At 44.3% G+C, this 14,529-nt stretch overlaps 1 protein-coding gene across 2 annotated transcripts in view; it reads right to left on the reverse strand.

The window, feature by feature from the left end:
* Positions 1-14,529, reverse strand: part of SLIT3 (slit guidance ligand 3) — a 471,830-nt gene that overhangs the window by 17,977 nt on the left and 439,324 nt on the right. For both annotated transcript variants that reach the window (XM_041397819.1, XM_041397817.1), the window contains exons 31-33: positions 13,357-13,494; positions 8,417-8,657; positions 6,281-6,411 (exon numbers count right to left, since the gene is read on the reverse strand). In XM_041397819.1, the coding sequence (XP_041253753.1) occupies positions 6,281-6,411; positions 8,417-8,657; positions 13,357-13,494 (510 nt within the window). The remainder of the gene's footprint in view (positions 1-6,280; positions 6,412-8,416; positions 8,658-13,356; positions 13,495-14,529) is intronic.

A 14,529-nucleotide genomic window follows, 5' to 3' on the forward strand; every position in this document is an offset into this window, starting at 1 on the left:
CAGCACTTGGGATAGATGGGATATGAATCTATCACACATGGCACACATCTAAACTTTGTGTTACTCATCATGTTCACAAGAAATTTACAGGCAGGAAAAAATAAACATATTAGCTTGCTACATGTTGTTGTAAGGCAAAAATCCTCACAATTCAAGACATGAGCCAGTCATTAGTGCTCAGGAAGTTTATAAAGTCATTTTGACTATGATTAGGTTTATTCCATCACTGTCTATTATGAAAACACTTCAGCCATCCTCTGATGCAATCAGTATTAACCAACTTTGGCATGTACTACTGGACCAATGACCTGTGGTATAACAGGAAAATGCCTTTAAAACATATTTGCAACCTTTTTCCAGCCTGGCCTCTGCTGACAGGGGATGCCTGAGTGCAGCTTAGACCCACAGCTCCAGATTTTGGCCCCTGAATAAGGTGCCCTGGGACTCAGAGAATGTAATTTATTTTTGTCATTACCACAGGACAAGTGGCTTTAACTGCCTGTACCTGGTACCAGAGACAGGCCAGCACTGGCTCCCTTTGTGAAAGGTTTTGCTTTCTGCTGGTGAAAAGCTCACTCTGAAACACCCTGTGGATACATGTGTGAGACATGAAGTGTGGGTCTGCAGCCTCTGGGTACTTGGACACTGAACTGAAGAGAATGAGCTGGTCCATTCAAGAGGGAGAGGAGATGAGAAACTGTCATTCTTGCAAGAGATACCGGACAGATTTACAAAGAAAAAAATTAATTCAGCTTAACAAGATTTTGCCTGCTAAGTCTTTCAGGAGCCTGAAGGACAAAACTTTACCCTTCCTAAGCTTCAGCTCAGCAGGAAAAAGTCTCCATATTTCATGAAACAAATATTTGATTCTGAACCTAATAATAAATGTTAAATGATATTTTAAAGTCTTGACCGTACATTTTCACTGTCCTACTGAAAAAAAAAAAAAAAATCCAGGAAAAACTAGGGAAATGTGATGTTTGTAGCTTGACAAGTACTCACACACTTGCCATTTTTTCCCATTTAAGTACTCCAGAGCCCCTTATAAAGGTAAAAAAAATAACTAAGCTGTCCTTTGCCTTGCCTCATGCAAGATGTACAAGTACATTCAAATTTTACAATTTTCCTGTGCAGGTCAGAGACTAATGCTAGTTTCTTTCATTATATTTGATACAGAATCCCTAAGGGGTACCTGAAAAAATAAGAGTGTGTGATAGAATAAAATGAATTGCAAATATGCAGAATTGTAAAGAGCTCAGTGATGCCTCACAGAAATGACTGAAAAACAGTCCATTTAGAGCCCATCCAGAGTATCAAACAGGCATCCCACCAGGGATGGGCACAGCATGGGCTGCAGACTGTGAAGGTGTTAGGAAGAACAGGAGCAGTCATGCAGTGCACTCTGCAAAGACACTTTTGCCAAAAACTGAGTTTGACAAGCTCTAATAATGATCCTAAGAATAATTAATGTTCTCACTCCTCCAGCACATTCCTCCCCAGAAGGCAGAGAATTAATGGTGAAGCCTCCCAGGCTTTTCTGCAGATAAGCAATTCCAGCTAAAGAGACAATGGCACAAAATCCCCCTCTGTGGAAGGTGTGGATGCTCTTTCACCACCAAGGCAACTGTTCAACTTCAGCACCAGCAGAAATTTGAGTAGAGGACCGAAGTTCTGCACATCCATTCAGCAGTGGCATGGCCAGGGACAGTGCTGGACACCAAGTTCCAGCAGCTTCAGGCTCCAGAGCCAAGGGCAGAGCCTGAGGAAGTGGAAGGGCACAGAAGTTTGCAGATGCCACCAGCATAAGAACCTTGTGCTGTTCCACAGCCTAGAGGACAGGGGGACAGGAATCTCATCCTCCAGAGACCTGCAGCACATTTCTGAAACACCGTTTCTATTATTCATGCCTTTCTCTACTTTTTGGTGTGCAGAGGGAACCAGATTTAATTTGTCGTCTTGCAGTCATCACATGTGAAACAGATACAGGAGGAATGTAAGCTCCTTTATTTCAGGCCTTTTGCTTTAACCACAAGAACATCCATCTATGCTATGTAAGAGTCAGCCAGACCATGAGAACTGCATGATACAATCTACAAGGAATATTTTTAATGATGTAGCATTTTTGAAAGCAGATTATGCAAGGATACTTTTAAAAGGAATTATAATGTAATTTGGGTGTAGTCTCTACAGAAAGACAAATATAATTCATTCTTATCTTTTCCTAACTGCCTCCTTTTTCTGCTGTCGGGAACCCTGCATGAAAACATATGATTTTACACCAACGACGCCTGCATCTTGCTCTTTACCAGATATAACAGTCTGTATGCAACATGGCAATCTGGGAACTCTGGAGGGAATTACATCAGCAGTTTGTGTCAAAGTTCTGTTTTCCATTTGTATTAGGAAGGATTATTTCAGCATCCAAATCAATATGACTGTATGGCAGCATAAAATCTATTGGAGAAAAGTTTACAAGTAAGGTCTTATCTCTGGCTCAAGGAACAGATGTGGGAAAAAAAGACAAAACAGGGAGTTCTCCCTATAGAATACAGCTAAACAGATACCAGTGTCAATGGCTGAATGCTGGAACTATGGAATTAACTGCTCTTTGTTAATTCAAACTTTTAACTATTAGATTGTGGTAGTAAGTAAAAGCAGCATGTTCCTTACCAGGTGGCATCTTTAAATTAAGGTACAGCATCTGTGTAAAAGATTTACTTCATTTCAAGAACTCACTGTTGGAGTGGCACCAAGCACTGTCATGGCATGGAAGAGTAACTCTGAGCAGTGCAGAAACCAGGAGGGCAATAAAGCATTCAGAAGAAGATTCCTGTACTTATTTGTCCATTAAATGGAATAAAAGAAACAATAACTTGGAATCCTGTTTCAAAAATGGTTTCCTGGATGTCAGAGTAATGCTCTTACAGAAGAACCATTTTTCTGCAGCTCACAAGTGACAGGTTCCAGTAAAAGACCAGTCATATTTTCTTTTAAAGGGTGAGTTCTATCATTGCATTATATTATATTATATTACTGCATTAACTTGTATTTCTCTCTAACTTGATGAAAAATGACAGGGAATTTAGGTAGTCTTTTCCACTGGACATGTGCTGACCTTTACCTGACTAGAAAGAAAGAGAAGCCCAATGTCAACTTTAACCTTTCTATCCAAACCTACCACAGGGACAAACACTGAATGTACAGCCAATTATCTTGGGCTTTTCAAGACTGACTTTGTGAAGCAATTCTGGTTCAATCTGCTCAGAGGAGCAACTAAAATACAGGAACAGGTTCCTTCTGGTAGCCAGGGACAACCTGCCTTCCCCAGAGGAGTTAAAATGAGCATGTCTTTCCTGACAATCCCCTCCTGTGGCACATCCCTGCCCTGCAATCATCCCCACAGCAGTTCTGCAGCAGAGCCACTCTCAGAGCTCACAGCAAGCTGGAGCACGCCCTGTGTCAGCTGCAAGCCTTCCCCTACCTTTGTCCCAGGGGGCTGGGACACAGAGAGTGTTTCATCCTTGTGGAATACTATGGAAAAATACCACAAGTGTGACTTACTGCTGGCTTCCCGCAGTAACAGCTTTTATCTTATCCCTACAGGATATTACCTGTATTAGCCAAGTACTTTGCTAATTTTACTGTTTGTAAGTACTATTAATAAATCTTATCATGGAGACTCTGATGAGGAATTACAGATCATGTGGCTTGCCAGTGGCTTCCCACGTCCCATCCTGGGAGTACCTGAAATAGCCAGCAAAACATCTCAGTTACAAGCCAGGACCAGGTCAGTGACAGATTTCCTGCAGCTGTAGCTGGCACAGCTCCCACCAGGCAGCATTTTAAGGCCTCCTCCTCTTTTGGCAGACTCTTCTGGGGAAAAACCAAGAGCCAAAGCCCTGCTCATCTAGTCCAAAAAGGTGGACTGCTTTGGAGGGGAGCAGAACATGATATTGACTGTGAAAATTAATCTTACAGTCTTTCAACAGAGCTTTGCAAAGGCAAACAGTCCACTTTTGCTGAGACTGAAACTGAAATGAGGCGTCTGAACAAGACAGCAAGGAAGGCAAACTGTTTTACCAATGGTGAGGTCAGGCTGTTACAGGTTCTCCTGGCAACCTTGTTTTTAATGACAAAAGAAAATGTAGAAGTTGAAGAAAGGAGTTTCCCAAATTCTTCAGGCTGTGATAAAATCCATCATACTGAACCAGCCATTCATTTCATCAAAATGCAGATTAGGAGGAAATGCAAATAAAAGTCCAGATAAACTCACAGGAATCAGGTCCAGGTATAAGCAGACTTTAATTTCCCTTGAGAAAGCCTCTAAACAATCCAGAAAGTATTAGTGACATGACTTAGAAATGATGGCCAATGCCTGGATAATGGAAATAATTGACCATTGTCCAAGCTAAAAGGAAATGGGGGATTTTCTGTTATTTGGTGTTTTCCTGTCAAAACTCTGTGCCAAGCTGGAAGTCATGTCTTAGGCCAAAGAGAGCACATGCCTTAGCTAAAAGTCAAACAGAGAGGTCAAACCTGATCCACTTATGCCTTTCTACCCTTAAATCCTATGTTTGCAAGGGGACAAGCAGGTTTTCCTGCTCCTTCTTCAGCCTTTAAGGAAAACAAGACTTTTAATCTATTTAGAGGCCCTTTCTGACATTCTTTAGCTGCAGTTTTTCTCAATCAACCTAATCTTTTCCCATCGAGCTCCATGCTAATCCCATTTTGCTCCACTCCTTAAACTAATAAAAGATTAGAGTGACATTTCAGAAAGGGCATCATATTAAGCAGCTTCTTTCCCATCTCAGCAGACCAGGGTGCACAAAATGTAGAGAACAGGCCATTAATCTTATGGTAATGAGGTGTCAGTGTGAATGGAGCGCTCCTCCTTGATCCCTGGGAAGGGCGGGGGACAAGGAGGACACCGCGGCCACCCCGGCGGCTCTGCCAGAAGGCAGCAGACCCAGGGAGTGTTCTTTGTGTGCTGGTGGCAGCAGCTCCTGTCCCCACTCTGCCGTGGTGACAATGGCCAGCAAACATCCACACGGACCTGTCACCCCGGCACATAACGAGCTTTGCCCCCGTTCTAATTAGCGGCATAAAGCTGTTTATCAGCTTCAGCTTTGCCCTAACAGCTGATCAATTAGGATCAGCAGCCACACACAGAGATGTTTTTCACACCTATCCATCCAGCTGGTGAAAACCACGGGCAAACTACTTCCTTCATTCCTAGAGGGGACAAGCCATTGCTCTTCCTGGCAACATGTCTGCATTGGTATTATCCAGTTTGCTTTAATACAGAAAGAATGTTTTCATTTTCTTAAAAATATCACCATTTCCCTAAAGAAAAGTCCCTGGGAGGCTCAAATGTTAGCAAGTGCTGAGAAAACTTTCTGAGAGAAGTAGGAGGTGGGTGATGCGTGGTGGCATCCATGCTGTCCCTTGCTCCAGCAGGATGCTCTTCCCCACAGCATGAGCTGGGCTGGGAATTGCAGCTCTGCTGCACACACAGTGCCAGGAGTCTGTGCTCAACCCAAAATGCTCTGTGTGGTCACAACTGCATCTGTGCTCAGAGCAAACTGGAGCAACAGGGCTTGAAAATAACAACCAGGGGAGAGGGATGCTGAAGGAAGTGGAGGAAAAGGGCAGCACATCTCTCCTTCCTACAGAAATGTCTCTATGCATGGATTTCACTTGTACATTTACTTTTCTTTCTTGTGAATAGTGAATAAAACCTGTAGATTTCATATCATCAAAATCCAAGTGTCTGAAGGTCAAACTATTCTACAATTTACCTTTGTAATTTGTTCTTTTTTGTGGTTGTGTAGGTACTACTGATACAGGCAAGAATTTCCTTCCCCATAGAAGAGTTCAGCTCTCCTCCTATTTGAGGCAGTCTAACCTTGCAGTTGCACGTTCACTGTTCTGTCTTGGTACAGCCACTTAATGCTAGATATCAGCAAAGAAACTGATTAATTGGAACTATTTCAAGGACAAAATTCACCAGAAGCTGAAACTTTACAGTAGATTAGAAAATGCATTTTTCTACAATTACAGGATGACACAGCATCACTGGTATTCCCAATAAATGTCAATTTTTACCCGTGCAGCCTCCAGCTAAGTCTTTATTCTGACTTTCTCATCTAATTACAAGTATAAAAGAGATACCTCCAAGTAAAATAAAAGGTTTTTCTCCAGTGCACATTGCTTAGAAAAATCCTACCTCTCCTCCACCAGTTTTGGCAATCAAATGTCTTGGCAGAGCTTAGCCTCTTACCTGTACACTGTGGTGGGTGGGGAGTTCAGGGTGTCATAGATGAGCCTCACGTGTCCTTGGTACAACTCCAGAGCCAAAGGATCATTGTCTCCCTTGTACAGCAAGATGCCGTTGTCCTTGTCCGTGGCTACCTGTGAAACATTCATAACCACGTAAGGTTGCTTGAGAATGATCAATAAAAGGAATAAACCTGTATTTAAAATCAAACCAAAATCACATGCAATTCAAATATACTTTAATACATCATATATATGAGCAGCAATGAGAGCAAGAGCCATGAGGCACAGAAAGGTCTTGGTGCCCTTGGGTGGGTTCACACATCACATGAGAACCAGTTTTCAGCTGTCTTCTGAACCTTGGACCAGTAACAAAATCCTAGGCCTTCTGTCTTCTGAAAAAGCAAAATATTTTCCAGAAAGGCCATTCAGAGCAGCCTGTTTTAAGAAGCACAATAACATTAAACATAGAGTTGTACAGGATGAAACAAAATGCCGTAGGAAGCATCAGTAGGGAGACACAGAGCACTCCTGAATCATCCCTGGTTGTTTGGGAATCAGAGTGTGGAGGGATTCTGGAGGCAGCATATGTGCCCACAAAGGTGCCTCAGTCACTCTTTCACATTTCACTGATTTTAGAGCAGACAAGTGCTTCACAAGTTTTTCCAGGACTTTGGCCAGCAGCACCTGTTACAGCAGCATGAGACACATGCATATTACAGGTTAAATGTCTCTATGCGTGGATTTCACTTGTACATTTGCTTTTCTTTCTTGTGAACAGTGAATAAACCCTGTGGATTTCATATCCTCAGAAGCCAAGTGTCTGAAGGTCAAGCTACTCCACAGTTTACCTTTGTCATTTGTTCTTTTTTGTGGTTGTGCAGGTACTACTGATACAGGCAAGAATTTCCTTAAAAATATTCACCACGTAGAAGAGTTTAGCCCTCTTCCTTCTATTTGAAGCACTCTAACCCTGCAGTCACACATTTGTCACCATTAAGTCACAAACAACACAGAGACAGCCAGAATCAGCATAAGCACCACCCTTACTGAAACTGCTTCTTTTATACACTGCTTTGATACAGGTGGACCTGATTGGTCATTTAATCAATACATTTCACCTGACTGGCTAATTGACAAGACACCCATTTGCAAACAATCTTAAGAGAATAACAAGAAAACAGATATTAGAAAAACATCACCTGCAGGTTGTTTTAATAATTGGCTATCACTGTTTATCTCCAGTTCCCTAAAGTCTCCCGGGCTGATTCTGGGAAAACTTATCTAGCTTTCTCTCTCTCTGGCCAGCCTGTTACATCCACACATGTTCACTGTTCTGTCTTTACAGTCACATAATGCTAGATATCAGCAAAGAAACTGATTAACTGGAACTATTGCAAGGAGAAAATTCACCAGAAACTGAAACTTTACAGCTGTGGGTGTACCAGTTGTGGGTTTCTCTGGGTCTAGATTGAAGGCACTTGAGATGGTAGCTCATGTTTGGACTCAGGTGTTTATTATTTCTTACCAGTAAAACAGTCTCACTACTGTGAGTTTGGCAGCTTTTCATTAGAAGGCACAAAATGGCCAACAATCTCTTGTTACAGGGTCTTTTAAGACTAAACTATCCAATTAAGAACTGACACCTAGATTATTTTCCCTTTTAACCCAATAACTGATCCCAGAGAGGCCACAATGAAGACTTTTCTGCCCAGTTACAAAATGCAACCCAAACCCATGAAGAAGGAAGAAGAAGCATGAAGAAGAAACCCAGGACAACACCCTGTGCCCTCCATCTTGCTTCCATCACAACATACTAAAAATCCCAAAACCTAAATTTCTCACCTAAGTGATACACATACACTACTCTCTATAATCTGTTTTGCACTTTTGCAGTTTCTAGTCTGTCTTGAAGTCTAGGAAACTTTCTCCATGAATGAGGGGCAAAGTCAGTGCTCCCCTGGGGGTCAGGGCACCCCAGAGCAGACAGAGAAATATTCCCGGTGCTCTGGGTTTCCACAACAGTAGATTAGAAAACGCATTTTTCTACAATTACAAGAGGACACAGCATCACCGGTATTGCCAATAAACATCAATTTTTACCCATGCAGCCTCCGGCCAAGCCTTTACTCTGACAAACCTGCAGGGAGATGTTGGCCTGCGGGCGGATTTTGGCGGAGGGCAGCTCCACGTAGGAGTCCTTGCCCACGAAGTTGACGGTGATGAGCTTCTCGCAGCGCTGTCCCGCGAAGCCGGCCAGGCAGCGGCACACGGGCTCGTGCTGCGCCACGATGCACTGCGCGCCGTGCTGGCACTCGTAGTTGTCACACGGGCTGGTCTGCAGCAGCACCATGGGCGGCGGCGTCTCGCAGAACAGGCCACTGCACGGCAAAGGGAAGGCAAACAGCCTCAGTCAGCACCGCTTCGGTGTATTTATTTCAGGTACTGCTGATGCCTTCCTAAAACAGAGGCTGGATAGAATTAAGAGAATAAAAGCAGATGGTCTTTAATAAATACTCGATTTTACTTGTTACTCTTGTGTAGCCTCTGTTTTAGGTAGCCACTCTGAGAGGAACAGCGGATTTGTCTTTGCAAACGAGCTGTGGGTCTGCTGGTAGATAAAACTAGCACCGGGAGATAAAAGAAGCAATGGGAAGGATTCCACTGATTGATGAATGGAAAAAGATATTTGCTTTTACAAATAAGCTTTAGGTTTGCTAATAAATGAAATTAGTCATTGAAAGATGAAAGAAACAGTGGGGAAGAAAAACCCCTAAATTCCGTAAGAATTAAAAATGAAAAGGGAGGGTTAGACATTAGAGGGAAATCTTTGGTGTCAGGCATATTGGGAAGTCTGTACCTCTCAAGTACCTCAGCCAATGGAGAAAGAGAGAAGGGAAATGCAGCCAGGAAATTAGGATAAAAAGGAGGCTGCATCCTCCAAAAATTTGAGAGATCCCAGGGGAATGCCCCATGGCCTCTCCCTTTATTTGAATAAAGTCAAAGGACTCCTCTGTCTCCTTTTTGGACATAAACCTCTGGTGTGTGTGGATTAATTTTCCTAACAACTCCAAGGCATCAGTTTCTGGTGTCCCAGGTGGGATGATGGTCATAAGTTTTTCAGGTAATTGTAAGTTTGGTTCATTTACATATCATGGGTTAATCCTCCAATTACAGCTTTGGGTAATGAAGATATTTACTCCAAGTTATCCCCCCCATTTCACTGTTGTTTACACCTCTGGGGCCTGAGACAATCAGGTGTCCTTGAGTTCCAGGCCTAGAGAGGAATTGTTTTATCTCAATGAATGTCAGCAGCTGACAGGCCATGGAGTTTTAGAGCTATACACTAAAGCAGTGCAGGATCTGAAAAATATGAAATCCTAGGGCATTACTGCCATTCTGCTTTGGAGTAGGGGCTCTGAGGTGCAACCACGGTGTGCCTGCTGCCTGATGTGAAGGAGCCCAGCTGAGTGCTGGCAGGGATCCTGAGCTGGATGTGAACAAGGCAGTGCAGACACTGAGAGCAGTCTGAACTGCCCTCTGCGCTGGTTCTTCTGCTCTGCAAGGCACTGCAGCCTGGCTGAAACAGCTTCCACCCATACCGTGCCCTGCAGAGGTTCCCAGTGAAGTCTGTGAGCCATTTAAACCCAAACCTGAGACCTCCCCACCCTACATCTGTGATTTGAGTCTACTCTGCAAACAAGGGAATCCCTTCCAAGAGGTACCAGCAGAACAGAGCACTGCTAACCCAGCCTGTGAGCTCCGTTCTACCTAATGCCCATTGTTTTGTTTTGTCTTTGGCAGCAAGTAGGAAACAGAAGGAAAATCAGTGCATATAATTTTAATTTTTTGGAAGTTAAAAATAATCATAATAAAAAATCCATGTGACCCTCAACAGCCTCCACTAACAGAAAGCAAATGTTGGAAGAAGCCAGAGTGTCTGTGCTTAGGGCTGCTCTGAAAGATTCCCCAAGCTCCTGGTATGACTCCTGCTCACCCTTGCTTGCTGTGAACCCCCCCCGGTGTGTGGCTTTACCAGGGCAGCTCTCCTGATACTGGCACCTAGAACTTACATTTGTGACAGTGTCTGTCAAGGCCCATTCCTTTTTAATTTTAAACATTTTTTGTAAGTATATATTTAGAAATAATTAATAGGATTTATTTCCACAGCAGTGGAATGTGGAACACAGCCTGACTTCCATAGCTCGGCCAAGTCCATTCTGCCTGGTACAATCTCATTTATTTAAATAATCACTGTGAGTTCCTTGCAGCAATCTGTCCCAGTGGAGAACTCGGAAGCATCTGCACCACAGAGGAGCAGTGCTTCCATCAGGCTCTGCAGCTTAATGTGTGCTTCCCCACCAGAGCAGCATTTATCAGGCATCACTACTGTGAGGCTGATTGCTGGAGGGAAGCTTTGAGAACTCGGGGTTTATTCAGCGGGGCTCACAAATTCTCTAAAATGTTTTCATCTGCAGGGGGCAAATGAGTGCTATTTTGGGAAGAAAACATTGAAAACTTTTCAGGAGGAAAGCATATTCTGCAGCTTGCAGGGAGAAGTTGGTGAGTGCTAAGGAAAGGTGCTGCAAGGAGCACAACTACACCTGACCAGTGAATGGGAAGTGATGAAATAGGAGAGTGAGTGTGTGCATGGTGGCACTATTGATTTTTGGGGCTGTTATGAGAGCCTGACTGTGCATGAGGCCCTACCTACACTGTTCAGAATTACCCAAGTGCCATTTGTTCAGCTGTGTGAGGACTGAAGTTTTAGCATCTTTTTAATGTGTGGCTCCAAATAGCTTTGACACACAGCGTAGTGACAACCATAAAATCATTACAGGTCTGTGCTTTTATTACAACAGCATAAGCTCTGGATAATTGGGAGGGCATTCTGCAAACTCACTGCTGGGAAATGATTCCCGATACTTAGCCAAAAAACTTTATTAATCATCATCTTAGGTCTCCTAGTTACCTTTGTCAGATCACCCCTCGTGTTTTCTCTTTTCATCAACACTTGCAGCCTTCAAACACTTGCACAGTTATCTCCTTGCCACACATCACTGTGCCCAAGGCAGCTGCAAGGACAGGGGAGTCTGTAACCCTGAACATCAGAAGGCTGAACTCTGTCAATCACCATATTTGCATTTGTAATCTTAACAGGAAAAAGCCCAAACCTCAGAACCCCCTTCAGAGCAGCAGGCCTTTAAACTACAGAAGGCTTGAGTCATGGGAAGAATAATGAGATCATATTTTGTTAGCAGAATTTTAATCCTGAAATCAAACAAGATCAGGGACTGTTCTGCATGGAGAACACATGGGGCTCCATCTTGCTGTCTGCCTTGGCAGAGGGAGTGTAGTAGTGCTCAGTGTGAGGTTTTCCTCCCCAAAGACCCTTGTCTTCCTTGCATCTTGCACAGGAAATTTAGGGAAGTGGCATGGAGTAGTGGAAAAAAAAGAAAGTAAACAGGAGAACTCAAGTTAATCCCGGCTGTGCTGTTGACAGGCAGTGGAATTACTTTGCTTGCCCATGGCTGCTTTGGGCTGTGAAGTGCTGTCTAAGCTGGTAGCTGCGTTTTGGAGCTTGCTTCCTCTACTTGGAGGACTGTTAGTGGAATGAGAGCCCCTCATTTGATCAGGAGAGAAGACTGGACTGTTCCAGGTCCTGCTCTTGATGCCCCTGGTGTGAGACCAGACAAGCTGGGGCACTGCCTAAATTGCCAGTAGAGCTCTTTGGTAAATGGGAAGGGACCAGACCAACCTCCCACCTACCCCTGCTGCTCCACCCAGCTGTGTCAACTCAGAACATCTCTGACAAACACTGTGACTCTGCTTGCCCAGGAAAAAACCCTCACATTCATCACTGCCTAGTGCCTACAGGCCTTAAAAAATCAGAGGACCTGCACCAAAAGTCTCCCAGTCAGTCCCATCTGATGACAGGCTTGAGTTACCCTTGACTCCAGACGTGGCTTTGCAGTCCCATTTCCCAACTCTAACAATTAGATAACACTGAGGATTTACATCCCAGTCACCAGTCTGCAGGATCCCAAAGGCCATCAAATGGACTGAAGCAGAGAGTGAAACATGGAGAGAAGGGTATGAATTTGAAATTCAGAGGATATCTGACACCTTGTAAATAACAAGTCTGATTTTGTGAAACCATGGGCTGACATTATGTTATATATCAATGCCTATTCAGGGAAGGCTGTCTGCTTTGCAACAGAAACGTGTGTTGAGAGGGAAGGAAAAAACCCCAAACCAGCAAGGATGAAAGCAAGAAGAATGAAAACAGTTGCAGATACAAAGCAGAGAAGATGATTTATAAGTGTTCATGCAATTTCTGCTTTGTCAAGACTGATCTTTTCAGGTACTCCTTCTTTGTCTCATGTGTGTATTTCAAACACAGAAAAGGTTTAGCTGGAAGGAAGCCAGTATCCAGCCCCAGGCAATGATTAGTGAATCCATTTGGAGGAGCACACTTATCTTTGACAGACAGAGATTTCCAGGAGTCAGATATATTGGCAGCTGTCAGAATGAGAGGCTGGAAATTTACAGCCTGAATCACTGAGCTCGTCCAAAAGGCACAGAGACACTGCTACAAAATCTTCAGACTCATGTTTTCCTTGCAGCCAGTTGGGAGGGTTCATAAACACAATTTTATTATCCTTTGCTCACTCTGCACATGCAGGATTTATCTCCATATAACTTAGGTGAGCATGTTGGGTGGTGTTAGCTCAGTGTGTTAGCAGGGATGGTTGGGGCAGGCACACTCACACAGCACCGCCCCAAAATCGCTGCTTCCCAAGCAAGAATCGCTGGGTAACTTGTTAAAACCTCCTTTTAAGCAGGGACAGGACTTGAGGCACCTGTTCACAGGGGAATATCAGATCAGTGCTGGGTTAGAGGATGATGAGGGTGTCAGATCAGCGCTGGGTTAGAGGATGATGAGGATGGCAGATCAGTGCTGGGTTAGAGGATGATGAGGGTGTCAGATCAGTGCTGTTAGAGGATGATGAGGGTGTCAGATCAGCGCTGGGAGAGGCTGATGAGGATGGGAGGGCTCCGTGGCGAGCCCTGCCGTACCTGAAGCCCTGCGGGCACACGCAGGTGTAGCCATTGACCGCGTCCACGCAGGCGGCTCCGTGCCGGCACTTGTGGCCCACGCAGTCATCGTCATCCACCTCGCAGTGCTTGCCGCTGTAGCCCGGCAAGCACTCGCATCTGAAAGGCAGCAACATCCCTGTTAATGGCTCCTTTCGGCACGGCATTCACACCAGCAGCCTAGCACCTGTTGGATTTGGGCTGTGGAGATGTTTGCAATTATTCCTGGCAGCATCAAGCACAGCTCCTGCCACCGGAAAGGCTCAGGTCCCTCCTAACTGCATTTGGGGTTCTGCAATCTGCTGAAATTCCAGTCGAGCAAAGCACCACCGTCCCACAGCTTCTCCTTGGCTGAGTCTGTGGGAGGGATGTTCAACCTGCAGAGTCCCAATTGTGCTAAAGGTGACAATCTTTACACACTCAAGGGGCAGTGTTCTGCAAGGGCAGTGCCTCTGATGCCCCACACTATGATTTTGCCAGTGCCTGCACACTGCTGGGTGTCTGAGCTTGGCCCTGTGCAGCTTCATGGGTCCACCTTCCAAATAGAAACAGCCTGTAAACAAGCTACAAACCTCAGCAAACTCAGAGAGAAAGACCAAGTTTTGAGACCACCACCTGCTTTCCATTCATTGGCAAGGCAAAACGCTGCTGCAACCATGAAAAGTTGTTTTTGCAGTGTGTGCTTTGCCATGGTGACACTGCAGCTTCTGCTGTGGGGTGACACTGTGGGATGGAACACAGTGGGATGGAACACAGTGGGATGTACCCAGACCTGCAGACATTGCCTGTTGGTTTTATTTTATACAATTCTTGAGTTTGCTGTATGAAGGCTGCATCAGCATTTCTATTTATAAGTCTTGCAAGAGTTTATAACCTGACAATAGAAAATGCATCCCAAAGTCTCTGACTTGGATCAGATCTTTTGGGATTGCTGAGCAGCCTTTTTTTGAATCTATACTGTAGACAATGTTTAGTCATGAACACTCTTTAGTCCATAAAACACACTTTAGTCCTCCCAGCTGGATGTTGAACATCTGGAAAACAAAAGGCATAATGCTTCAAGCAAATCAGGAGAAGAGCTGCAGAGAATTTCAGCACTAAAGGAGAGGTTTGTGCTCTTGCTAGAGCCTGTCGTTGGACCCAATGTGGTAGTCA

The sequence above is a fragment of the Onychostruthus taczanowskii genome, unplaced genomic scaffold (assembly GCF_017590055.1).
Source record: "Onychostruthus taczanowskii isolate IOZ18803 unplaced genomic scaffold, ASM1759005v1 scaffold14, whole genome shotgun sequence".
NCBI lineage: Eukaryota > Metazoa > Chordata > Aves > Passeriformes > Passeridae > Onychostruthus > Onychostruthus taczanowskii.